Source organism: Dasypus novemcinctus, chromosome 18 (assembly GCF_030445035.2).
Source record: "Dasypus novemcinctus isolate mDasNov1 chromosome 18, mDasNov1.1.hap2, whole genome shotgun sequence".
Taxonomy (NCBI): Eukaryota; Metazoa; Chordata; class Mammalia; order Cingulata; family Dasypodidae; genus Dasypus; species Dasypus novemcinctus.
In genome coordinates, this window is record NC_080690.1 from 4,365,607 (window position 1) to 4,391,717 (window position 26,111).

General features: G+C 53.8%; 1 protein-coding gene across 1 annotated transcript in view; it reads right to left on the bottom strand.

Moving 5' to 3' along the window:
- The window catches only part of CRISPLD2 (cysteine rich secretory protein LCCL domain containing 2), a 77,839-nt gene that overhangs the window by 2,760 nt on the left and 48,968 nt on the right, over positions 1–26,111 (bottom strand). Inside the window, exons 13-14 of the mRNA XM_058279636.2 lie at positions 24,689–24,764; positions 18,030–18,163 (exon numbers count right to left, since the gene is read on the bottom strand). Coding sequence (XP_058135619.1) covers positions 18,030–18,163; positions 24,689–24,764 — 210 coding nt within the window. The remainder of the gene's footprint in view (positions 1–18,029; positions 18,164–24,688; positions 24,765–26,111) is intronic.

The following is a 26,111-nucleotide window of genomic DNA, read 5'->3' on the forward strand; positions in this document are numbered from 1 at the left end:
CATGGCCATCTGGCGGATACATTAATAAGCACGGTATTACAGAGAAAACGCATGTGGTGCTGCGATTAAAACAGGACGCATTGGCTGAGCTTGAATCATGTGCCAAGCACCATGCTAGATCTTCCGTCTGCATTTTCACCTTCCGCCTGAGGTAGGGCCCGCTATTACCCTATTATCCCAATCTTACAGGTGAGGAAACAGAAGCATAGAGAAATTCAGCGACTTACCAAGGTCACACAGCTAGGAAAATCTACCCTCTCACCATAAGAGCTAAATCATTTGCTAACTGAACACTAACAAAAGAATAGCTTTATTGAGGCACACCATGAAATTCAGCCTTTCCAAGGGTACAATTCAATGATGTTTTGGTCATTTTATAGGGTGGTGCAACCATCTGCAGTTTTAGATCATTTCCATCTCCCCTAAAAGACCTCTCTTGCCCGTCTACAATCACTTGCCCTCCCCTCAGCCCTTGCAACGTTTACTCTACATTCTCTCCCTATAGTTACGACTTTTCTGGGCATTCCATATAAATGGAGTCATCCAGTGCGGGGCCTTCCACAGCTGGTTTTTTCCCTGAGCATCATGTTCTCAGGGTTCACCCGTGATGTAGCACAGATTAGAACCTCACTCCTTCCACTGCCAAGTAAGATTCCATTGTACCGATAGACCACATTCTGTTCATCCACTTCTCAGTTGATGAACATTGGGATTCTTTCCTTTTTTTGGCTATTACAAATAATGCTACTATGAATGCTCACATACAAGCCTTTGTGTGAACATGTGTTTTCATTTCTTTTGGGTAAATACCCAGGAGCAGAATTGCTAATGATACGTTAAGCTTGTGTCCAACTTTTTAAAAGCTGCCAAACTCTATTCCAAAGTGACTGTACCATTTAATATCCACGCCAGCAATGTATGAGATTTCCAGTTTCTCCACACCCTCCAACGTTTGCCATTGTCTGTCTTATAGCCATTCGGTGGGTGTGAAGTGGAATCTCATTGTGGTTTCAATTTGCATATCCTTAACGATCAATGACATTGAGCATCTTTTCATGTGCTTATTAGGTATAAAGTCTATCCAGATCTTTTTCCTGGTTTTTAATTAGGCTGTTTGTCTTCCTATTACTGAGTTGCAGAGCTTTAAAAACTGTGTGTGAGGAAGCAGATTTGGTCCAATGGATAGAACGTCCACCTACCACACAGGAGGTCCAAGGTTCAAACCCCAGGCGTCCTGACCCATGTGGTGAGCTGGCCCACGCGCAGTGCTGATGCGCACAAGGAGTGCTGTGCCACGCAGGGGTGTCCCCTACATAGGGGAACCCCAAGCGCAAGGAGTGCGCCCCATAAGGAAAGCCGCCCAATGTGAAAAAAGAAGTGCAGCTGGCCCAGAAATGGTGCTGCACACACGGAGAACTGACACAGCAAGATGATGCAACAAAAAGAGACACAGATTCCGGGTGCCACTGACAAGAACACAAGCGGACACAGAAGAATACAGAGCAAATGGACACAGAGAGCAGACAACAGGGGGCGGGGGGTGGCGGGGGAGAAGGGGAGAGAAATTAATTAAAAATTTAAAAAATGTTTTTAAAAAATGTGTATAGTTTAGGAAGCTTCTTATCAAATATATGACCTGCAAATATTTTTTCCCATTTTGTGGGGTAAATATTCACTTTCATCATGGTGTCTTTTGAAACACAAAACTTTTAAATTTGACACAGTCCAGTTAATCAATTTTTTTTTTCTTTTATGGATTGTGCTTTTGGTGTCATATCTAAGAAACAATTGTCCAATCCAAGCCCACAATGATTTATACCTGTTTTCTTTGAAGAGTTTTATCATTTTAGATCTTACATTTAGGTCTTTAATCCATTTCGAGTTCCTTTTTGTATATGGTGCAAAGTCAGGGTCCAATTTCATAGTTTTGAATGTGGATATCCAGTTGTCCCAGCACCATTTGTTGAAAAGACTGTCTGGCCCATGCGCAGTGCTGATGCACGCAAGGAGTGCCGTGCCACGCAGGGGTGTCCCCCGCATAGGGGAGCGCCACGCGCAAGGAGTGCGCCCCATAGGGAGAGCCACCCAGCGCAAGGGAGGGTGCAGCTTGCCCAGGAATGGCGCCGCACACACAGAGAGCTGACACAACAAGATGACGCAACAGAAAGAAACACAGATTCCCGTGCTGCTGATAACAACAGAAGTGGACAAAAGAAGACGCAGTGAGCAGACACAGAGAACAGACAACCAGGGTGGGGGGAGGAAGGGGTGAGAAATAAATAAATAATCTAAAAAATTTTTTTTAAATTTAAAAAAAAGACTGTTCTTTCCCCCACTGAATGGTCTTGGCACCATCGTTGAAAGTCAATTGACTGGAGATGTGAGGGTTTATTTCTGGGCAATCTGTTTGCCTATCCTTATGCCAGGGCTGCACTGTCTTGATCTCTGTAGCTCTAGAGGACATTTGAAATGGGAAAGTGTACGTACTCCAACGTCGTTCTTGCCGTTGCGCGCGCACAGCCTTCCACTCCACCAGGGATATGTATGTGTGGCTTACCAAGGCCCACCGTGGCGGTCTCACTCCCTAGTTCTCCCGATACGTTTCTAGCTCGTCTTCTGGTCTGCTGATGGCCCCAAACGATAATCACAAGCTCAGGCTATCTGCCACGTTCGGCCTTCCCTGTCTGTTTGTCCCTAGGATCACTATTGTTTCTAGCAAGGCCGGGTATAGGTTTTTTCCACGTTCTGTTCCAAATCAAGTCAGCCCGCCCTGCCCTGGTGTAACTACCAGCCAATGGAGCAGTGGTGGTGGGAAGGTGGTTAAGGTTAGGGCAGCCCCAGGCTAAAGCACCAGAGAGTCCCTCTGTTCTTACCTGAGCTTCAATAGATTTTCTTGAGTAAATGCATCTCAATTTGTTGTATGCTTTTGCAATTTGTTGTATTTCCAGAATCATGAAATAGCTGTTTTGACAATTGTTTTTGGGAAGAGGATTTTCCAAGCTTCCCTCTTCACCATTCTGGAAGTCTCACCTCTTGAGCATTTCTTTCTGATTTGGCTTTTAACCCCTACACCAACACTTGCTAGCTGTGTGACCTTGGGTAAGTCGTAAGTCTTCTGGCATGCATGACAATACCACCTTCCTGAGTGTGTTGTTGGATGTGCAAAGTGTGGGGGGAGCACCCAGAATGGGGGGAGTGCGAGGAGGATGTTCCAGGTGAGGTCCAGAATGTGAGGAAAGAGAGCAGCACGGTGCCTTCCAGACACCAAAGGAGGCATTCAGAAAGTACAGCTATGGGAATGGGTGCAGCTCAATGGCTGAGCACCTGCTTCCCACGTATGAGGTCCCGGGTTCAATTCCCAGCACCTCCTATAAAAAAAGTACAGCTATGATCATTCTTTTTAAATCAAAATTACAACTGCAAATAATCGTCTCTGCACCTTTAATAAAGGTAACCCTTGCCTGCTGTTCTAAATTTAAAAAGCACAAAAGGCAGTAGAGGGAAGGCTGCCCCACTCATCCCTATCTTTCCTCACCCAATTCTCCAACCAGGTGTATTCTATGCGCATCTCAATAATTCCATTTCCTTTCTCCTCCACCAATTTTTCACAAAAGTCCTATATATACACTACTCCACATCTTGTTTTTTTTTCATTACTAGTATATCTTGGAATCCGTTTCCTTTCTGTACATCAAGAGCTTCTTCTTTTATTCTGCTACATAGTGTTCCCTTGTGCAAAAGTACTATAACCTATCCAACTGGTTCCCTATTGATGCAGATTTAGTCGTTTCTAATCTTTGCTCTTGCAAAAATGCTACCAAGAATGCCCCTGTCCTGTCCTTGGGCCTTTTCTCCTGTATATGAAAGTACCACTGGCTCAGTGCCTAGGAGTGAAATTGCAGGACCAAAGGTAAAGGCATTTGTAACTTTGCTGGCCTGCCCTCCAAGAAGGAAATACCAATTGCCCCCTCCCCAGCCCCCACACCAGCCGCGACTCGCAGGAGCTGCAAGTTTACTATTAACCTGCCCCATTGTGGAAGCGCGACCCGCCGCTTGCTCAGGGGGAGCCCCGCCCCGTGACAGAACAGCCCGTCCCGAGCCCACGTGTCCAGATACAGCTCGTTTCCTCACAAGAATAGACAAAGGAGCCACAGGACCCACCAACCCCTCCTGCACCCCTACAATCCACCGCCCCTAGCCCACCACCCCCCAGCCATCTGTGACGGTCGGGCTATTGTGTCAGCTTGGCCAGGTAATGGTGCCCAGTTGCTTGGTCCAGCAAGCCCTGGGCTAATTGTAATACAAGGGCATTTATGGACTTGAGTCACCATTGACTTTTCCTACAGTGGTAAATCATAGATAGCTGGTTATAATTACATCAGTCAGGGAGACTGCCATCAGCAATGAGTGACGCTTAACCCAATCAGTTGAATGTCTGAAAAGGGGAAGTGATTCCAGCATTGGAGAGAATTTCCCAGCTCTTCTTTGGACAGCCAACATCTCCCAGAAATCAGAGCCCCTGGCTGCGGCCTGCCTGCGGAACCTGGACTTGTGCATCCCCACGGCTGCGTGAGAGACTCTAATAAATCTCTTATCCATAGATATCCCATGTTGATTCTGTTTCCCTAGAGAACCCTGACTGATACACCCTCCTGACAGGCCCTCAGGTCTCACTCAAAGCAGTTTCCTGCCTACAGATGGACTGTATACATTCATAACTGCTCTGCCAGAAGCGGGCTGAAGTTTCTCTTCAGATCCCTGCCACACTGGCGGGGAGGCTGAAGTTTATTCTTCAGATTCCCTCCGTAGGGAGAGCTTCCCAATAAATCCTTGCCTGCAATCGCTGGTCTCTGTGTCCCAGCAGCTAACATATGGTGCTGGAAAGCCGGGATCCGGGAAGAGGAGGCACCCCCCACCATACCTTGCAACCTGGGAAGCCGTGAGCAGCAGCAGCTCGCTCGGGCTTACTCCCAGATCCTGGCTGGTGAGCTTGCTGCTTGATCTTGGAAAGAGGAAGCAACGGGCAGCGGCAGCTCGCCCGGGCTTACTCTTTGATCCTGATCGTGCAACTCTGGGTCCTTTTCACCCTATCCCAGAACTCCCCTGAGCGAACCCCAGAGACACTTGGGATTGCGTTGGGACCGGCAGATTGGTGAGAGACCTCCCTTGCCGCTGCTGTAGCTCCGTCCAACACCGGACTGCCATTACCAGCTGGGGGAGGTGAGGGAGTTCTCCTCTGGAGGATCCTGTTCTCCCATTGTTTCAGACAACTCGGCAAATCCTAGCTAGGTCAGTGATCCTCTCCGTTTCTGGGGACCACAGGAGCCCCTCGGGAATCAGAGTCCTGGGTGTGGGCCTCCTGCTGATAAGGTTCTCTGACTAACTCGGGGGCGCCTGAGTTAACTGGCTCGGTTCACCTTTGAGAGGCCCTGACCGCATCCCAGCTCCCGGCAGTGGGAAACACTCCTTCGGCTCCTCCAAAAGCTACACCACTGGGCTGCCTCCTTCAGGACATGAAAACCTCGTATCCTGAAGGACACACCAGACCCAAGAGGCTTACCTATTACTCCACTACAATTTGGCCTCAGTACAAATGAAACATGAAAGCCAATGGCTGGAACCTGGTACCTTTGACACACAGATCCACAGAGGTCTAGAAATCTCCATCCAATGCAATGGCAAGTGGCGAGAGGTCCCTTACGCTCAGGCCTTCCCGTTTCTCCAAAATCGTCCTTCCCTCTGTCAGTTGTGTCCCCTTACCAAGGCCTATTGCTCCATCAGAAACCTTCTCCTAAGACACCCCCACCTAAAGGCTCCTCCGGTTTTGATCCATCTGAACGCGCTCCCCCTCCCCTGTAGCATCGGCCAGCGTCCCCTTCCCAGCCTCTGACCGCACCGACTCAGGCTCTCCACCTTCGTCCCCTCCCTCTGCTTCTACCTTCTTTTCTCCTTCTCATACTCGTTCCCATGGAATGCCTCCCTCACCCCACAAACTGAGCCCCTCTCAGCCCCCCTGCCTCCCCTTAGGGAAGTGGCAGAAGCTGAAGGAATCATCCAAGCACATGTTACTCTCTCACTCTCAGATCTTAGAAGAACCATTAGACTCCTCAGAAAACCCCGCTATGCACATTAAGGAATTCCAAGCCCTCACTCGCTCCTACGATCTCACATATCAGGGTGTCTATGTCATGATCACTTCTTCTACCACCCCTGGAAAAAAGCCGCATCTGGGCTGCGGCCACTGCCTTGGCCGATTCCCTGCACGCACTGGACCCTCCTGACACGCCCCTGGCACTGACACAGCTCCCGCAGCCTCCCCTGCGTGGGAATATCAGGCAGCCCCAGAGACTGAGATCGCATGGCACGCTTTCTAACCTGCATAACAGAAGGCATGGGAAAGGCAGCCCTCAAAGCAGTAAATTATGACAAAACCAAAGAAATTTCCCCCAAATCAGATGAAAACCTGCTGCCTTTATGAATAGCTTAACTGAATCACTCCTCAAATATTTTAATTTAGACCTGGATTCTGAATCTGAACGCCTATACTTACATACCCACTTTATCACTCAGGCATACCCAGATATCAGAAAAAACTGCAGAAATCAGAGGGGGGCCCTCAAACCCCTCAGAAAGACCTGATTAAACAGCCTTCAATGTCTTTAACAATAGAGAGAGGAAGCCAAATCAGAAAAGCACAACCGAGATAAGCTGAAGCCTCCCTCCTGGCTGCTGCCCTCAGAGTCAAGTCCCGAAAACCCCACCCCTCCTCCCCCTGCGGCCGCCGCCTGGTCCCTGCTTGACGTGTGGGAAGGAAGGACACTGGGCACGCGCACGCCCCAGTCCAGCCCCGCCAGGGCCTTGTCCAGTGTGCCGGCGTAAAGGCCATTGGAGTTGGATTGTCTGGAAAACCCAGTTTCTGGGAAAGTCCCTCCAACATTCCTTAGAGGCCGAGAACCTAGATCACCTTCCCTTCCTGACCCACTGGAATCACAGCAGAAGGCTGGCGGGTCCCGGGTGCGAGAGGCCCCGCGTCTCCATCAGTGAGTCCAAACTGAGGGTTACCATCAAGGCTGGAGGCGAGTCCATCTCCTTTGTCATTGACACAGGGGCCACGTTTTGGTCCTTCCAGAACATTCAGCACCTTGACCATCTGCCTCAGTCTCTGCTGTGGGGCTGATGGAATTCCTTCCTCTCCTTGATTACACAGCCCCTCCCTACACTACAGAAAATCACACATTCTCACCCCAGGTCCTAGTTAGACATCACGCCCCTCCCTGCTCTTAGGGAGAGACAGTCCACCCACGCTGCGCTCCTCCATCTCCTTCTCACCACCCTCTGCCCAGGCGAGCTTCCTTCTCCTTTCCTCCCCAGCCCCAGCCTGGACTCCTGCTTCCCGTCTACCACATCCCTCCTATCTTGCAACAGGAAGGAAACCCCCAAGTCTGGAGCACTGGCTCTCCCTCAGTAGCCTCACACCTCTCCCCTGTAAGAATCACCCTGATGACAGCCCCTCCTTTCATCAGCGATCCCCAGTCCTCTCTCCTGCAGTGCCAAGTGTGGACACCATTGACATACTTCGTGCCGCAGGGCTGTTACGTCCCACCAACTCTCCATCCACACACCTATCCTAGCTGTTAAAAACCTGCTGGTGGGAAGCGGACTTGGCCCAGTGGTTAGGGCGTCCGTCTACCACATGGGAGGTCCGCGTTTCAAATCCCGGGCCTCCTTGACTCGTGTGGAGCTGGCCCACGTGCAGTGCTGATGCGCACAAGGAGTGCCGTGCCACGCGGGGGTGTCCCCCGCGTAGGGGAGCCCCACGCACAAGGAGTGCACCCCATGAGGAGAGCCACCCAGCCCGAAAGAAAGTGCAGCCTGCCCAGGAATGGCGCCACACACACGGAGAGCTGACACAGCAAGATGACACGACAAAAAGAAACACAGATTCCCGGTGTGGTTGACAGGAGTACAAGCGGACACAGAAGAACACACAGGGAATGGAAACAGAGAGCAGACAACTGGACGGGGAAGGGGAGAGAAATAAATAAAATAAATCTTTTAAAAAACAAACCTGATGGCAGTTATTGTCTAGTATAAGACCTAAGAGCTGTCAACCAGGCAGCCCAGCCTATAGCCCCTCAGTCCCCAGAGCCTACGCCTCTTACCACATACCCCTCCCCAAACCACACACTGCACAGTAAGAGACCTCAAAGAGGCCTTTTCCACAATCCCCCCAGATGAAAACTCCCACAATATTTTTGCTTTTACATGGCTCTCATCATTTTCTTCACCTCTAAAGCTATACTAACACCCCTAACACGCCCACTAATTATTTTTCTCCTTCTCATGCGTGGCCCTGGTCTCCTACAGCTCCTCTCCGGAGTCATCCGCCGAGTTGCTCAAACCACCACCCAAGAACATGCCAAGGGGGCCTTCCTGTTTCGAGAACAAGGATCAGTAACCACCCGGAACGCAAACCCCACCAGCCGCGCCGCACGGGAAGGAAGCCCCCTCCGCCCGACAGCAGGAAGCAGCCAGAAGGGGCCAGCGCCCCCTCTCCTCCACCCTTCTCGTGCGAGCCTGGCTGTCCACTCCCGGACCTGCTTTATTTTTTATTATTATAATCAAAACCCAGGCAGGACAGGACTAGGCCCCCTCCCCAGCCCCCGTAACAGCCGCGACTCGCAGGAGCTGCAAGTTTTCTATTAACCTGCCCCATTGTGGAAGCGTGACCGGCCGCTTGCTCAGGGGGAGCCCCGTCCCGTGACAGAACAGCCCGTCCCGAGCCGACGTATCCAGATACAGCTCGTTTCCTCGCAAGAATAGACAAAGGAGCCACAGGACCCACCAACCCCTCCCACACCCCTAGAATTTTCTGCCCCCCTTCCACCTCCCCCAGCCATCCCGATAGGCCCTCGGGTCTCACCTAAGCCCGAACCCACCCCCACTGACTCAGCATGTTCTCACCTATACACGTACTGTATAGATGCTGGCGGGGGGGCTGGAGTTTATTCTTCAGACCCCCTGCACCGGGAGAGCGTCCCAGTAAATCCTTGCCTGCAATCGCTGGTCTCCACGTCCCAATTGTCTCGCCCCGACATTGAACACCTTGTCCATGATGCATGAACTGCCTGTTCCTCACACGCTTGCCAACCCAGTGGGCTCTTAGCCGATCCAGGGCAGCCAAGGTCCTCCCGCTGTAACTTCAACTTGCCTTTCTCTTATTATGAAAGAATGTGGGCATAGGTTTAACAGCCCAGCCACAATTTCCTTTAGGGTGTCCCCTTTCCCCAGATAACGGGGACCCCAGATTGGAAACCCTGGCTGGATAGATGACTCGAACCCTCGCTGACCGCTTGGTAAGTCTGGCGTCCTCTGACAGCAGGCTGCTTGGAATTCCTGGTTGCTTTTCTCCCTTTCCCCATGGCAGCTCCGTGCTTTTGACTACACTGGAATTGACCTTCGGAAACGTGTGTCAGATGGGAGCTCACGGAGAGAAGGCGCCATGGAGGCCAGCCAGGAGCCCAGCCACGAGCACGGCGCTCGGCCGCGGGGGCCGCCCTGGTCAGCAGCTTCTCACTGGGCCGAACAGGGGGGAGAGAGTGTCCACCCAGGGCCCCAGCTGCCCTGCTGGATTCTGGAAACCCAGATCCCAGGACCCTCCTCCGGCCGCGGGGCTGCGAGACCTCCCTGGATGGTCTGCCCAGGTGTAGCCCGGGAGAATCCCACGGAGCCATGAGATGCCCTGGTCACTGTGTCTCCTCTGACCCACCAGGGGCCTGGAGGTGCTGCGGATGGGGCTGGGGGTTCTCCCACCCACAGGGACCCCGAACAACCCAGGAACCAGGGAGTCCCCCGGGCCGGCCCCCCGAGGCGGGGCCTGCCACTCCAAGGCACGTGGACGTCTTGCCTGGACCCAGGAAGCCTCCCCACTACACAGCCTGTCCACCGGGAGCTGAGCGCCGGGTGCCTCTTCGTTAGCACATCAGCGGGCTGGCAACGCCAAGGGCGCTGACGCTCACGGTCAGCTCAGCCGCTGGTCTCGCCTGCTGCCTCGCTGAAGAAGTCCTGCAGGGCTGGGTTGCTCAAAAGGCCTTCAGATGGCTCCCTGCTTCTTTATGCCTCAAGCATTTATTATTAAGCTCCAGTTACGTTCTAGGCCAGTTGACAGTAGTACTATTTTTTTTTTAAAGAAGTGCGATTTGATAAACTTTAAAATGACCTTCTCACCGCTTTTTTCCAAATCTTACCCTCCATTACTCTTTTTGGATTAGCCTGTAATTTCCATACTTGTCTGATGGGAGTATAAATTGGCATCGCATTTCCAGACAATTCCATACAAAGCACTCAACAATTTTCAGAAAGGGCACTGAACAGACTGCATGAAGGATCCTAAACAGGTTTCACACCTCCCTCACTAGCTCCAAGCCTTTGACTGCCCTTTCTTCTGCCGTTCAGCCAGCGTTTACTGGGCCCTCCTCGTGCCGGGCCCTGGGCTCCGCGCAGGGCGTGGGGTTTTAAGCACACGGCCGCGTCCGTGCCTTTGTGGCGCTTACAGCCTGGCAGAGGGGCGGAAAAATGGTTAAGTATGTACAAGCAACAATTTCAGAGCTAACCCAGGCTGCTGGGGCAGACGTCCAGGCAGGAGGGCTTTGGACTTGGTGGTCTGAGAAGCTTCCTCCCGGAGGCAGTGTTTGCATTTCGATCTAATGAGCAGGGCTAAGGAGGAAGGGCCAGGAGGGGGCAGTGCCCCCCTCCCCGGGGAGGGGGAAGTGGGGCGGGCCAGTGGCCTTGCTGATAAGGAGGGTGGGTTTTATTCAGTGGAAAGCAGGTGGGGGGGGCGGGTGCTAAACAGGAGAGGCCACTGCACTGCGCAAGAAAGACCGCGGGGGGCCTCTGTGGCTTTTCCACTGCAAGGAAGTTGTTTAAAGACACTGTCAAGAAAGCGACAGGCTTGTGCAAAGATGTTCACTGCAGAGTCATAGCAAAAGCCGCGGTCACCGTGGGAGAGGTTTGCCGTTCTTCCCACTTACAGATAAGGACACCGCCGGGGTGAGGGGGCTCGCCCCGACCACCCAGCGCCGCTGGGAACAGCCGGGACGTGTGTCCAGGCGGCCCGGCTCTGGGCAGGGCCTTCCTAACTGTTCTCCCAAATGGCCCCACTGTGGCCGGCCAGTCCTGGGGGTGAAGCTGCTCCCCACTCCAGAGCACAGAGCTCAGGGACGGCCCATCAGGCACCCCCAAGCTAGGGCAGCTCCTGGAGGCCCCGAAGCCTCACCCCTTCCCTGGGAGGCCGCGTAGCACCCAGCCATGCAGCCCAAACACAAGGGGGCCTGGAGCGCCCCGAGCCCGTGGGCCTCCTTCCCACAGGGAGCGGGGAGGCTCCCAGGGCCTCCCGCCGTCAGGGAGAAAACCGGGGTGGTGGAGAGGCCACCCCGACCCAGCACCACCTTGGGCATGTCTCTGGCCCTCTTGATGCCTCAGTTTCCCCACCTGCAAATAGGGTCTGGTCTCTTCCAGCCCAGACCCTCCGCTGATGCTCCGGCATCCTCTTGAGACCCCGCCCTCCAGGCAAGGGCCCCGGGTTGACCTTACATTTCCGGCCCAGCTCTAGGCTAACCCATCTCAGGGAACACGGCTCTGACCTGGGCCGGAGGGAAGAGGAGTTTCCTGCAAGTTGCCGGGAGTCCTGGAGGCCAGCGCTAAAATAGCAGAAGAGGGACATCTGCGTATTTTCTGGCTTTTTAAAAAGTGCAATTTATTTTTATTACATATATATTAAAAATATATTATGCATATACATGCATATCTATATATTCTCTTTTTGTTGTTGTTTGGGTTTTTTTAGGAGGCACGGGAGACCAAACCGGGACCTCCCATGTGGGAAGCAGGTGCTCAACAACTTGAGTCACACCTGCTCCTTCTATATCCTTTTTTAAAAAGGGATTCCAACCCAGACTTGCAGGAAAATTCAAGAGTCAAACATGGGTTCAGATCTCTGCTCTAGGACCTGCGGCTGGTTAATCCATTTCTCTCAGCCTCAGTTTCCACAATGTAAAATGGGCTGATCAAGTACCTCCTTCTTAGGGTCTTTGTGGGAAGTAAGTGGGCTTCTCTAAGCGAGGGCATCTGGCACAGCACCCAGCACCCACGCTGCGACCACTGCCACCCGCAATGGTTAGGGCCTAGAAGTTTGAAGCCGCGCTCCTCTGAGCCTCATTGCCCTCCCCAGGACATGGGGCGGAAATCCCTTTTCTGGCACCAGCCCAGAGCCCGCGTGGGCACGCGCACACAGAGGAAAGAATGATCCCCTCGAAATCCCAAGCCCTGGGGAGCTGTCCAACCCCTTCATCCCATTTCGTGACGTATACAGTAGTTTTCAAGGGAAAAAATGTTGCAGAACACATATCATATGAGCTCGATTTTGATTTTTATATGTGTTTGTACGTGCACAGGAAGAGAAGGTCTGGAAGAGAGATAAAAGAGCAATTAGCAGAGGCTACCTCGAGCCAGCAGGCAGGGCACCCGGGGACTCTTTTATTTTCTACTCTCTAGCCTTCTTATTTAAACCACAGGAGTTTATTTCTTTTATATTGAGTATTTTTAAAGTGAGAAACAAGTGGACCTTTGCCTTGTAAGGCAATGCACGGGAAGGGGTCCGTGCCCCAAGCACAGCGATTTGCCTGGGGTGAGGATTGGAGTGTGGTAGAGGAGAGCATGGATGCTGGAAAAGGCGACGAGGGTTCAAGTCCCAGCACTGACCCTTGTTGGCTGGGTGATCTTGAGTGACTCACTTGACCTCTCTGTGCCTCCCTTTTCTTACTAATAAAGTAGGGGTTATTATAGTCCCCCCTCCCAGATCTGTCGTGGGGATTAGATGAACCCACAAGAGTGCAGATCTTACAACAGGGGGAAGTGGGTGGAGGAAGGGAGACAGGTCATTTTCTATCAGTGGTTTCTCTCACAGAGAGGGAACATACCACCCCAGCTTTGTGTCAGTCCACCTCGGGACAGAGCCATTCAGTCTGGAAATGAGAGCACAGTAGTTTCTGCTTCTCAGAAGTGCAAGGGCATGGAGAGATTTCCAGACACCCAACCCTTGCCGTTCCCAGAGCTGGGCTGTCCAGTACCGCAGCCACCAGCCTCAGGTGACAAACGAACACTTGAAATGGGGCTCGCCCAAACTGGAAGGTGCTGTAGTATAAATACACTCCAGAGCTTCAGGGTTTAATTTTAAAAAGTAAAATTCCTATAAATTTTTTTCCGTTAATTATATTTGGAAATGATAAAAGCTTGGTTATACTGGGTTAAAGAAAAATATATTCTAAAATTTCCTCTCTGTCCCTTTTACTTTGACTACTGGACACGTCAAAACTCCATGGGGCTCAGACTAGTTCTACTGAAGACAGGGAATTTTATCTCTTCTGTTCCCTGCTGTGTCCCCAGTAAGTGGGACAGTGTCCATTAATGCAAGCTGAATGAGTTCCCTGTTCAGATGAAAGTCCACCCACAGATACTTCTGAATATAGATAACATTTTTTTTAAAACCAAGTGACCGGAATGTTATCTGTCAAAGAAGGCTATCTGTCACTGTTGACCTATTTCCCAATCTCCTTATGAAATCTGTCTTTAAAAATTGTCCTTGTGTAATACTGTATTTATGGATATTCACCCAGATGTCCAGCTTTTTCCTGAGAATACTTAGACAAGCCCCAATCCCAACCAAGTCTCTTCCTGACACCTTGTCCTCCCTTTGCCATCCTTGGTGGGTGAGAGAGAGTTGCAGCCTGTTGTCTCATGTTGCCCAATTCTGCATGGCCACCTTTCGAAACTGCAGGAAATCCTCTTTCTGAAAAAGATTGTTGCTAAACCAAAACTACTTTGGAAGCAGAACCAACCTTTGGCCCATACGCAGAGACTACTACTAGGTTTGTTAATTTGACTGAAGGATTCCCTAATGTAAAATGCGGTTTGCCATGAACGCAGCGCCCGCATCTCCCTCGGGGCTGGCTGTGTCCGTCTAGGGTCCCGGCATCGGTTTGGGGCAGAGACACCCTCTGGCCCCAGCGCTCGGTTCCCACCGCCCCCAGTGGCAGCAGGCAGGGGGGGGAACTGCTTAGCCTAGTGCCTGGCACAGGGAGGTTTGCCGAGGCCCCATCTCAGCAAGGAACCACGTCACCGTGCCCGGTCCTGATAGTAAGACTGGGCCCCGCTGGATGCTCTCCCAGCTCCCTGCCCCTTCCCTCCATAACCCGTCTCTCCATAACCCCCACTCCTGGGGTCCTCAGGTCTGCCCCGCCTGTCGCCCCACTGGATGGCAAGATGGCAGGGGCCGGGCTCACGGCCAGAGGACACTAATGTACGAGGGATACGGGGACAGAGGAAGGAATTCCTGCAAGAGGCTTTGTCCCTAGTCCTGAAACGTCATTCATTCAGACCATTTCGTACGCTGGAGTCACTTGACCCTCTTTGAAAGGAACCTTGGCCTCCTGAGGTTTGTAACAGACTTTAGAAGCTCTGTCACAGCAGCCAGGGCCACCAGACTCCACCGACACGTACCCTGAGCCGCTGGGCAAGCGCTTTGGACACAGCATCTCATGTACTCCTTAGAGCCACCCATTTGACAGAGGAACAGCCGAGGCTCCGAGAGAGCAGGCCTGCCCAAGGCCACTCAGCGGGGCAGGCTCCTGCACCCCGACGGCTCCCAGGACCCACCCAGCCCAGCCCGTGTGGGGCTCAAGGGCTCGCCCGTTTTCCCTTCTTGTGTGGACTTGGGCTTGACGCTGTACCAGGAGTCCCAGCCTGAGTCCTGGCTCACGGGAGGTGCTGCACATACTTAGGAAACAAAGGACTCAGCTACACAGTGTCACAACCAAATATTGTGCAGATACAGAGGCCCCTAGTGTCACCCTTCCCATCACAGCTCTGCTACTTGAGGGGGCGTCAGGACCCCCGGGAGGGTGTGTCCAGGCGGACCGCTGAGCCCACCCCAGAGCCTTCGCAGCTGGAGGTCAGGGGCAGGGGTCAGAGAATGTGCATTTCTGACAAGTCCCCAGTTGATTTGGCTGCTGTGGGTCCGGGGACCCCACTTTGAGAACCACAGCCTCACCAGCGCCCCCACGAGGCAGGTACTAGCCTTTATGGATAAGGAAATCGAGGCAAAGAAAGGTGGATTCACTCGTCCATGCCTCAGTGAGGGACCTTCATTCCCCACGCGGGACTCAGGAAGAAAGAGCCACGAAGGAAGGGAAGCCGCGTCTTCACGCCGGGTTAGGGGAGAAGCGCTAGAACCTTCTCCCAGTTCGGCTGCAGCCAGCCTCTGACAATCGCCCGGGGTGAGGCCGCCTGCAAGATGTGGGCGGCACTTAGAATGATGAGGCGCATGGGGTCCCACGGGTGGTAGCGGGAGGGGAGTAGCCTTGGGGCCCCCCTCGGTCCCCCACCCTCCCGAGACACCCGCCCGTGATGGCCACACAATGGAGCCCCTGTCCCCCGGCCCTAGGGGGCCATGGGGCGGACAGGAGAGCAAACCGGGCCGAGCGCACTTCCCGGGAAAACAGTTTTCCTATTAAAGGGGGTACAAAGAGCCCCATAAATTGGTGCCCTGGGATTTCTTTCCGGCACAGCCAGGAAATTCCACTGAATCCGCTGCTCCATCGTCCTCCCCTGATAGCAATGGAATTTCCCTTCCTCAGGCTTTCTGTAGCCTGCCAGGAGCACCACACACGAGCTGTTAACTCCAGCTGTCCGAGGAGGGCCACAGAGCTGCCGCAGGGCACCTTGGGGGAAACTGAGGCAGCCGCGCACGACTCGGTTCTCGGGGTCACGCATGGTGCAGCGACCCCAGGAGGGTGGAGGGGGCCCAGGGCTGCTCCCTGCCCGAAGCTTTCAGGGCCTCCACTGCAGGGACTGGGCCCTCGGAATTCTGATTTCACGCTCCTTGTTTTTAAAAGACAGGCCCCGCAGGTGGAACTCTCCCCTGCCTGGGCTAATCCCGGATCTGCCGGGCGAGAGGGATAACCATTCCCATTTCACAGATGAGGGGCCGAGGCTCGGAAGGCGGCCTCTTGGTGGACTTTTGCTCCTATGGACAACACTGAGACGTGTGGGAATGCGCAGCGTGTGCTGGGAAACGGGCCAGCAGCCCGAACCAGGGTGGGGCCCTCTCTGAAGAACATTCTGGAAAGTCATACTCAAAGTTTACCCAGAAACTACACTTCTAGGGATTTAAGGAAACAATCATGGGTGTGTGCGGGCAAAGGATGTTCTAAATGGCAAGGTTTACCCAATAAAGGATGGAAAAGGACCTAAACGTCCAGCAATTAAGTGAAGTACGGAACATTCATTTGACGTAATTCTAGGCAGTCATTAAGAATGACATTATGGGAGTAGATTAACAGCAAGGGGAGGACCTTTATGATCTGTGAAGTGAAAACAGAGACTCATAAACCTAGCCCTCACTGCACACATGCTAACTGGAGAAGGAGTATCCCCAAAATCCCCTGACACCCCTCTGAGGTAGGGACTATTATCACACCCACACCACAGATGAGAAAACTGAGGCTCAAAGAAATCCGGGACATCGCTTGTGGCGGTTTGAAATTGTTTTATGAATCCCAAAAAGAGAAAGTATGTTTGTGAATTAATCCATTCCTGTGGGTGTGAGACCCTTCCAATTTGACCACATCAGGGAGGTGTGACTCAGACTGAGTCTCTGCCCCTTGGTGCATCTGATGAAAATGGGGACACATACCTGACCTGGCCATGTGAGAGAAGAGACTCCCGTGTCACCCACAGCTGAACTGCAAGGAGAGGAGCCCCCGATTGGCTCAAAGAGCTGAGGCCCTTTGGGGAGCAGAGCCGTATGCCTGATGGCTTGCCGCTGAAGTTGGGAAGAAAGCGGAGCAGCGAGAGTGAGAGAGGAGGAGGCCCGGAAAGAGACAAGCCCTGGCATTCCGGAAGGGAAGGCAGAGGCTGGCAGCCACCTTGTTTTGCCGTGTGACTGGACAACAGGACGACAGTAGCCGACTTTGTCAAGAAAGCACCCTGGGTGGTGCCTTGACTTGGACATTTTATGGCCTCAGAACTGTAAGGTTTTACCCCCAAATAAATCCCCTTTACAACACCCGACATCTCTCTGGCACCAGCAGTCCTTTGGCAAACTAAAACGTCGCTTAAGTTTACACAGCTGGCAGGAAGGGGAGGCTGGGTCTCCTGACTCTCCGTTCTTACTTATGTAGTAACTCTTATTTGATCCCATTCACTCTGATTTTTAAAGAAATGCACATCCACATAGATGGAGAGAAAGGACCAGAAGGATCCACAGCAAAAATCTAGCAGTTGTGGGAAGCGGATGTGGCTCAATGGATAGAGCATCCGCCTACCACGTGGGAGGTCCAGGGTTCAAACCCCGGGCCTCCTTGATCCACGTGCAGCTGGCCCATGTGTAGTGCTGATGCACATAAGGAGTGTCATGCCACACAGGGGTGTCCCCCATGTAGGGGAGCCCCCCACACAAGGATTGCACCCCGTAAGGAGAGTCGCCCAGTGTGAAAAAAACACAGCCTGCCCAGGAGTGGGGCCACACACACGGAGAGCTGACGCTACAAGATGACGCAACAAAAAGAGACAAATTCCCAGTGCCACTGGCAATAGAAGCAGACACAGAAGAGCACACAGTGAATGGACACAGAGAGCAGACAACTGGGGGGGGGGGGGGAGGGGAAAGAAATAAAAATAAATAAATCTTAAAAAAAAAAATCCAGCCATCGTTCCACTGGGTGATGAGTTATGGAGGGCTGGATTTCTTTGTGCTTATCTATCGTTCCAAATTTTCTACATGCATTAGGAATATAAAGAAAAAATTCTTGTTTAAAAGAAAGAAAGGAAGAGAGGCGCGCACCTCGTGGCCCGGGGCGTCCTGGTAAGGAGGAGGGCAAGGCTGTAAAGGAAAGGTCGCCGAGGGTCCTCCCAGGCGCCCGGAGCCCCCCGCAGGCGGCCTCAGGGGCGCCAAGTCGGCGAGGCCGCCCTACCTTTCCGACTGCACGCCGTTCCTGAGCGAGCCCGCGTAGGTCTTCTTTTTGTCCACGGGCATCACGTCCACGTAGCCCCCGCTCTCGTTGCTGATGGCCCCGGCGTGCACGGCTGTCCTGCAGATGCTGGATGTCTGAAAGAGCAGGACAGGTTGAAGTCAGTGTCCAGCGGGTCCCAGCTCCTGGCTCGAGCCCCTCCAGAGCCGGCTGTCACTGGGCCACCTGGCTGGTGGGTGCCGGGCACAGCCCCCCGGTAAATAGCCATCGCCACCTTCCTGATTCCCCACAGTCCCTCCAGAGCACCTGGCCTCATCCATTCATTCAACAATATTTCCTGAGTACCCGCCACATACCTGGCCCCGTACCCAGCCTGGGGGGATTCTAGAGGGAAGAAAACAAAGACCCTGCCCGCATGGAGTTGAGCAAGGAAACAGACAAATGAGGTGACGGCCGCTGCTGCTAAGTGTTAGGAAGAAAGTAAAAATAAAACCAGATCGTGAGCTAGCATGGCTGGGTGGAGGGGGCTTTTTGGAGAAGGGTTGGCCAGGGGAGGCTGCACTGTGACCCCCCAAGGCCAAAAGGAAGCGGCCACAGCCATGGGCATCCTCTAGGCAGCCACTCCGGGCAGAGGGGAGAGCTGGGCAAAGGCCCTGGGGAAGGCGTGAGCTTTTCCTGTCCAAGGGACAGGGTGGGGTGGGGGCTGTTCTTTAAAGTCATCAAGTAATCGGTTTCCTGGGGCATAAAACCCGCGCGTTAAACTTTCCGCTGGGGCCTTAACTTGTCCGCTAGAACGAGGGGCTGCAGGATGGGGGGTCTGGGAATAGCGGATCCCCGTTTTCCAAAGCGGAGGGCATCCGTGGTGCTTGTTGAAGGGGCGTCCCGACCTGCCAGACGAGGGCGGGTGGGCGTGACACCCACCCGGCTTGAGAGGCACCGCGTGTCCCCGCCGGGGGGCCCTGCATCCGCCTGTGCTAAAACCCACCGCCGTCCCCGGCTGCGGGCCCGGGTCTTCCGGCGCCTCCAAAGTTCCGAGGGAATCTTCCTGTGGTGACGCCTCGGTCCCCAAGCCCTCCCCGATGGATTCTCCGCGCGGGGTGAGGTCGCAGGAACCCCGCTCGGGCTGCGGGCGCGGCCGGCCTTCCCTCCAGGGCTGAGCCGTCTCCTCGGGGCGAGCAGGACTCTGCCTCACCCTTCTTATCCCACGGCTTCTTCAGATACGGCGGTGGCTCCTCTCCTCCCATTGGGCCATAAAGCACCGGCTCAGAGAGGTTCAATGCCTGCCACAGCCACACAGCAGCGAATCACCGAGTAGAGCCTTGAGGTCCGGCTGAGGGCGAACATTTACCACGAGGCCCTACGTGGCCAAAGGGACTTTCAGTGGGAGCTGGTGAAGGATCTTGAGACGGGAGCTTGTCCTGGGCTATCTGGTGGCCTGATGGAACCACCAGGGTGGAAGAGGAGGCAGCAGAAACTACCAGCGACGGAGGAGAGAAACTCAGTCGGCCGTGGCTGCTTGTGAGGATGGAGGAAGGCGCCACCAGCCGAGGGGGATGGCGGCCTCTAGAAGCTGGATGAGGCCGGGGCAGACTCTGCCTGCAGCCTCCAGAGGAGCCGGCCCTGCCGACACCTTCCCGTCAGCCCTGGGGGACCCACGTGGCGCTTCGGGCCTCCCGATCCGTGCCAGGATGGATTTGTGCTAGCCACCAAGCTTGCAGTCATTTGTTACAGCAGCAACAGGAAACTGTTGTATAACAAAAATGCCCCATCCAGGGGCTGGGCCTGGGGACTCAGATCCCTATCTGTAAGTAAGCGGATTTATTTGACCCCTTAAAGTTGATGACTTGAAATTACACAGGACAGGGAGTCACCGGGAGAATCGCCCTACTGATGCTTGGACCCCTTGCCAATCGGGTCCAGTGGTGAGATGGGTCCAGCAGCCTGCCACTACGGCACGCGGAGCCGGCCTCCAGGCCTGCCTCAGTCACCAGCTAAGGACGTGCAGATTCGGTCCAGGGCCCGGGCACTGGCCAGGGTGGGAGCAGTGAGGGACAGGGCCTGGACCCACTGTGCTTTCCGCTCCCTTCCTGAGGCGTGGAGAGGACCGAGGAGGACAGAGGCCACCAGTCAGCAATGGCCTGAGTGTGACAACAAGGCACTGCCCAGGCACCCCAACGTTCAGCGAGAGGGCAGCACCGGGCCTGGTCTGTCTCTAGACCCCTCCGCACAGGCTCGGGAATCGTCTGTGTTTGAACCGAGTCCCAGCGGGCCGGCTAGCCAAGCCTGCGGGGCCTTCCGGGGAGGTCAGGAGAGGCCTCGGAGTTCCACCGCGGCCCAGGGAGACGCTTCAGAAGCAATCAGCACGCCGAATCCATAACCTCGAGGGCTCTGGTCAGCACAGCTGCGGTTTCCAGCCACTGCCGCCAAGTTTGTTTCCACGTCTACATCCAGGCCATCTGCGGACCCTCGAAGCATTTCTTTTTTTTTCCTTTTTTTTTTTTTAAGATTTATTTTATTTCTTTCTCTCCCCTTCCCCGCCCAGTTGTCTGCTCTCTGTGTCCATTCGTTGTGTGTCCTTCTGTGTCTGCCTGTGTTCTTGTCAGCAGCACCAGGAATCTGTATCTCTTTTTGTTGCGTCATCTTGTTGCGTCAGCTCTCCGTGTGTGCGGTTCCACTCTTGGGCAGGCTGAACTTTTTTCACACTGGGCAGCTCTCCTTACGGGGTGCACTCCTTGCGCGTGGGGCTCCCCTATGCGGGGGACACCCCTGTGTGACAGGGCATTCCTTGTGCGCATCAGCACTGCACATGGGCCAGCTCCACATGGGTCAAGGAGGCCCGGAGTTTGAACCCTGGACCTCCCATGTGGTAGACAGATGCCCTAACCACTGGGCCAAATCCACTTCCCCCAAAGCATTTCTAACACTAAAGAGGTCCAGTGTGTCGGGATCTACAGAGAGAGGACACTTTGCAGGGAAGGTGTCCTTGGACTGCCCTGGAGGAGAACAAGCAGCTCCGCTAGGAGGCTCCTGACCCCTGACCTGAGGGGTGGGTTTGAGACAGAGTCTGAAAACTTGGAGCTGAATTCACCTGGAGAAGGTGCTCGCTGTTGCCCGAGCCTGCACCTGTTCATAAACCGCAGTGTTCCTTCTTGGGGGGCTGGACCTGCCGGCCAGGTGGAGCCAGGACGGAGCCGCCGGTCATGCCTAAGAAGAACGCTCTGCAGGGAAGATCTGCCCCGCGCCTCTTCCCTGCAAGGCTGACACTGCCGATAAAGGCAGCCCATGAATTCTTACTTAACTTGCAGATTGGATTTCTTGCTTTCCACGACTGGTTTACTGAAGGCCAGTTTAACCCCACAAGAAAACATCTTGTTCTCCTCAATAACGAGATGAGATGGACAAGGACATTCCCCGTGTCTGAAGTGGGCTCCAGAAGCCTGGGATTGTCTCTAGGGCCTTCCAGAACTTTCCCGGCTTCACCACTGAAAGTCCCGCATCACGAGGGACCAGCAGGGACAGCTGCACAAAGACGCGTTTTTATTTCCTGGAGAAAGAGTCCATGACTTTCTGATTTTCAAAGGAAGCAGTGCACCCCAAAAGTTAAGAAGCAATGGAATTGCACCCATCTCAGAGACGCGGGGCGGCGGGCTATGATCACCTTAGAATCCCCCTGAAGTCGCGGCGGGCAGGGAGTTTGGGAGTGTCGTGGTGGGCACAAGCATGCTTACTGCTCTTCAGGCAAGACTGGGGATGAGGGTCCCGGGATGGAGAGCTGCCGACCCTTGGGGACAGCCCTTGGCCCACCGTCCCTGGAGGAATCCTGGGATGCTTCCCGGATCGCATCTTTGAGATGTTACCTTGGTGGAGACACCCAGCTGCTGCGCAGGGCCGCAGGCTCCCTCTTATCTGATAGAGCCTGCCTGTCAAAACACAGCAAGCTTTTCCTCCTCTTCCTCCCTTCCCTGGGCCACTCCTTCCCTAGTGCTTCTGGACAAGGTACAAGCTGTCTGTTTCTAGTCTCAGGCCTGATGCAGCAAAGTACCCAAATATTTATTAACAGAGCAGCAATGGCCTGGGAAGCAGTCCTGCCTCCACCACCTGCTGCCCTGTGACAGGGATGGCCTGGCTGAGCCACTGCCCCGCCCCCTCCAGCCTCTGTTTCTCAATGTCAAGTGGAAAGCATCAGAATAATGCACAGTCGCCATCCCAAGCCCTGTTCTGTTTCTTGCGTAATCCACGGGTCCCGCGGGGGAGGTGTTATTACTGGTGCCTCTTAAGAGCCTAAGGTGCCAGGAGGGCGGCCCCAGCGCCGGCCATCGATCCGGTATTCCAGAGTGGATGCCAGGCCTAGGCCCTCGAAGGCCACCACGAAGGCTCAGTGGATGGAGGGCTCTACACTCACCGCTCAGTGCTCAGTGTGGACACCAGCACACGATCACGGGCTCCCACGGACGCACCAGCGCTGTCAGAGGCCCTCGAGGCCCTTCCTCTAGCCCAGGGGTCCTCACCACGTGGACTGGGGCAGCCGCCTCGGCGTTACCCGGACCTCAGGAGAAATGCCGCGTTCACAGCGCTGGCCCAGACCCGCGGATCAGAAGCGCCGGCGAGGCGGGGCCCCGCGGGGACGAGCCCGCAGGGGAGCGCCGCATGCCCCAGACAGGCAGGACGGGTGAGGAACGGGACAGGCAGGCAGGGAAAGGCTGCCGCGTCCCGCAGCCGTGCCCCTGGGGGGAGAGCCTCCCCGCACTTGGCCTCAGCTGACGCCCCCCAGCGTGCGGGGTGCTGAGGCAGCCCCCCTCGTGGGGCGGCAGAGGCTGAGGGCACCTCCGGATTACTCTCCCAAACAAATCCTTCACAAACAGACGTTCTCTAAAAGCCACGGCCACCGCCCACGATAGCGACCCAGAAACCGGGGCCCAAGAGAAACTCTGAAATGAGTTGCCTTGCCCCTTCCTTCCTTCCTTCTTCCCTCCCTCTCCCTCCCTTCTTGTCTTCTTTTTCTCCTCCTTCTCTTCCTCCTCCTCCTCCTCTTTCTTCTCCTTCTCCTCGTCCTTATTTTGAAGAGCTATTCCGGCACTGAATTCTGCAATACCTTTATTTACCGTTCCTGGAGCAGTTACTGTTCTCCAAGCCTTCTCTTGAGCACTGTGGTTGAAAGGCTCCAAACCCCGGTGAGCAATTTAGCCGACGCTTCCGGCACGTCCCCCCACGTGCCCCCACGTGCCCGTTCACGTCAGCGTCACGGGAGTGCAGGGACATCCCAGCCCGGCAGCACGGAGGCGGGAGGGAACCGGGCCGAGGCCAGTGTGTGACTTGCCGCGCCTCCTCCGAGCCTCGGTTTTTGCCTCCGTAAATGGGGATAATACCTGGCGAAGGTGTGTTTTTAACCAACCTAAAACGTAATGGGAGTTGACTAGAAGGTAGTTTTATTATCATTAAGTTTTTATCAAGTTCTCCTTGCATTTCTAACGTTTGGGTTGTTTTATATATTTAGCTGCTCTGCGGTTTGGTGCACACAGGTTTGACTTGCCTTTCTTTTTCATAAATCGTACCTTTTGTGTCAATGCATAATGAATCATTTTGTCCCATTCGGTTCATTTTAACTTTAAATTCCACTTGATTAGCTTGTAATAGTGGCACTCCTGCTTTGTTTGTTTGTATTTGGCTACAACGGCTTTACTCGTCCCTTTAAAAAAGTTTTTTAAATGATGTTCTACATGTGTTTAGTGTAACAATTAATATACATTACCCCTCCATTAAACTTTTACAACTAAATTTTGACAGAACAGTTTTCAAGAAGGAAAAAAAGACTCACTTAAGAGGAAAGGAAAAAAAGTTTATCCGTGAAGGCTGCTTTGACCCTGCGGAAGTCAGAGCCTCTGCGAGCCGTGTTTATAGGAAACCCAAAAGAACCAAGGTGCACGGAGGCAAAGGCAGCAGCGGGGAGCCGGGGAGAACCACAGAAATAAAGGTGAGCTGGAGATGACGATGCTGCTCGCGTCCCGGGCCTTTAGACCCACAGGGCCCCTGCACTAGATAACCCCAGCTTTGGATCCTCTATGGAGAAGCAACCGACTTGGCAAGGGGCACAGCGGCTGGCAGAGCCGAGAGCACGTTCCCGGCTTCTGGAACCTGGAGGGGATGGACTAGGCCTTGGAGAGTCACTTAGGAAAAGTCAGACTCAAATGTCCCTGCTAATTAGGAGGAAAAACGGAAGAACAGACACTAATTCCCCTAACAGGGGGTAAAGGAGGAGTACCCTGTATTTTCTTCTGTGCCCTTAGCCCAGGCTGTTCCTAGCCAAAACCAAATGCAGAGGGCAGGATGGACTTGATCTAGGAATGCATCAGGAAAGATCATTCCATAGAGGAGCAAACACCGCAAAGCACGAAAGCCTCTGAAATAGTCACTGCACGTCCAGGGAAAAACAGAATTCAGTTTGTAAAACTCTGAACGTGGTTGGGTGGGATGAGGCTCACCTGCGTTTGCATTCACACACGTAGGCGTGGAAGAGCTAATAACTGGGGGCAGAAACGTGTGGTCTGCACTTAGCTGGAGGGGCCACAAGGAGAACTCGGGGCTCACATCCAGACTCTGGGACACGGTTCCCGAGGTCTGAACGGGCTTTGCGAGGTAGTCACGGAGAACGCCAGCATACTCACGTCTGCGTAGATGTTGGTTCCGAACACGGGAGCCCAGTAGGCCGGCTCATCTTTGCAGTGCGCTGGACAGTGAACTCTGGGAAACAAGGAGTCACGCAGTGGTTATGACCAGCAGAAGACAGCAGTCCCTGAGAAGGAGCTGGCTCTCTTTATCTGAATTTCAGGACCTTGGCCCTGGGAGAAGCAACTACCGTACAGCTTTACTCTAAAAGAAAAAAATGTTTATCTCCCACCCTAGTGGTAAAGATATTTTCCTTTTCTTAAACAATGCACATTGAATTGTAAAAACCCCATACAAAAACACACAAACCAAAAGGTAGGAGGGAATAAGAATCTAAGAGAGGAAAGCATGGAATTGTGCAACATGGTGCGGCCCGTTCTCGGGTGTTGGCCAGCTCACGCTGATGGGGTACGTTAAGGAGATTATGATCAATAGACTTTTTTAAAGGCCACTTCCTAGTGTGGGGGAGGAAGGGGTGGAGGGGCCTCACCTCAGTGAGTCACAGAATATTCCCGGGAGGGGGCCCTGATACCCCGAGCCAGAGGTTAGATCACCCGCTTCATCAGTTAGCACAGCCCTGCCAAACCACCAGAGAGGATGAGCAGAGCGCCCCAAACCAGAAACGGGTGGCCCCTAGAAGGTTTGAGAGGTTCACACCAGGGGAAAACACGAGCTTTACATCAAGAAAGGGTCTTTTGTGTTTATCTGGAACTGGACACCAGGGGCTAGAGCCCAGGGATCAAGAGACCAAGATGGCGGCTGGCAGCCATCGGCTCTGAGACAGGCAGGGTTCCCGGAGGGGAAGGAGGGCAGTCCTGTGGTGGGAGAGGGGCGAGGAGAGAAAAGAGTGCTGGCTGGGCATGTGTGTGAATTTTTTAAGGTGGATTTGGGAGCCTAGGAATGTTCCTACTTCTGGAATGACACATCAGAAACTTCCATATTGGACACTTGTACCATGTCAAGTTTTCCTTTCCTTTGGTCGTATCTTCTGAAGTTATTTCCTTCTGCCTCTCTTTAACATTCAGGAAAATCACTGAAAGGTCATTGCCCCACTTGAACGTTCAAGGGGCACCAGCACCGTGGAGGCGTCGGCCGCGGGAGCCAGGCACACAGCCCCGGGGCAAGCCGGCCCAGCCTCCTCTCCCTGGCAGAGGCGTCCTCCCAGAGCTCAGCCCTCTGCTCAGGTCGCAGGGCTTCCACCTACCTTTTTAAGGTCAGCCATTCCCTAAAAGATTCCAGAAGCCTCCGGGCCCAGGTTAAGGGCCCACGGGATGCCTGCTACATCACCCAGACTCGCAGTTGGCCATCTATATCCCGGGAACTTTCCAAAGTAGGGTACCAGGGAAATCCACTGTGTTTCTAATTTGACAGTGGAGGTAAGGCAGAACGCTTGCTTTGCTTGAATGCAACTTTATTTATGAT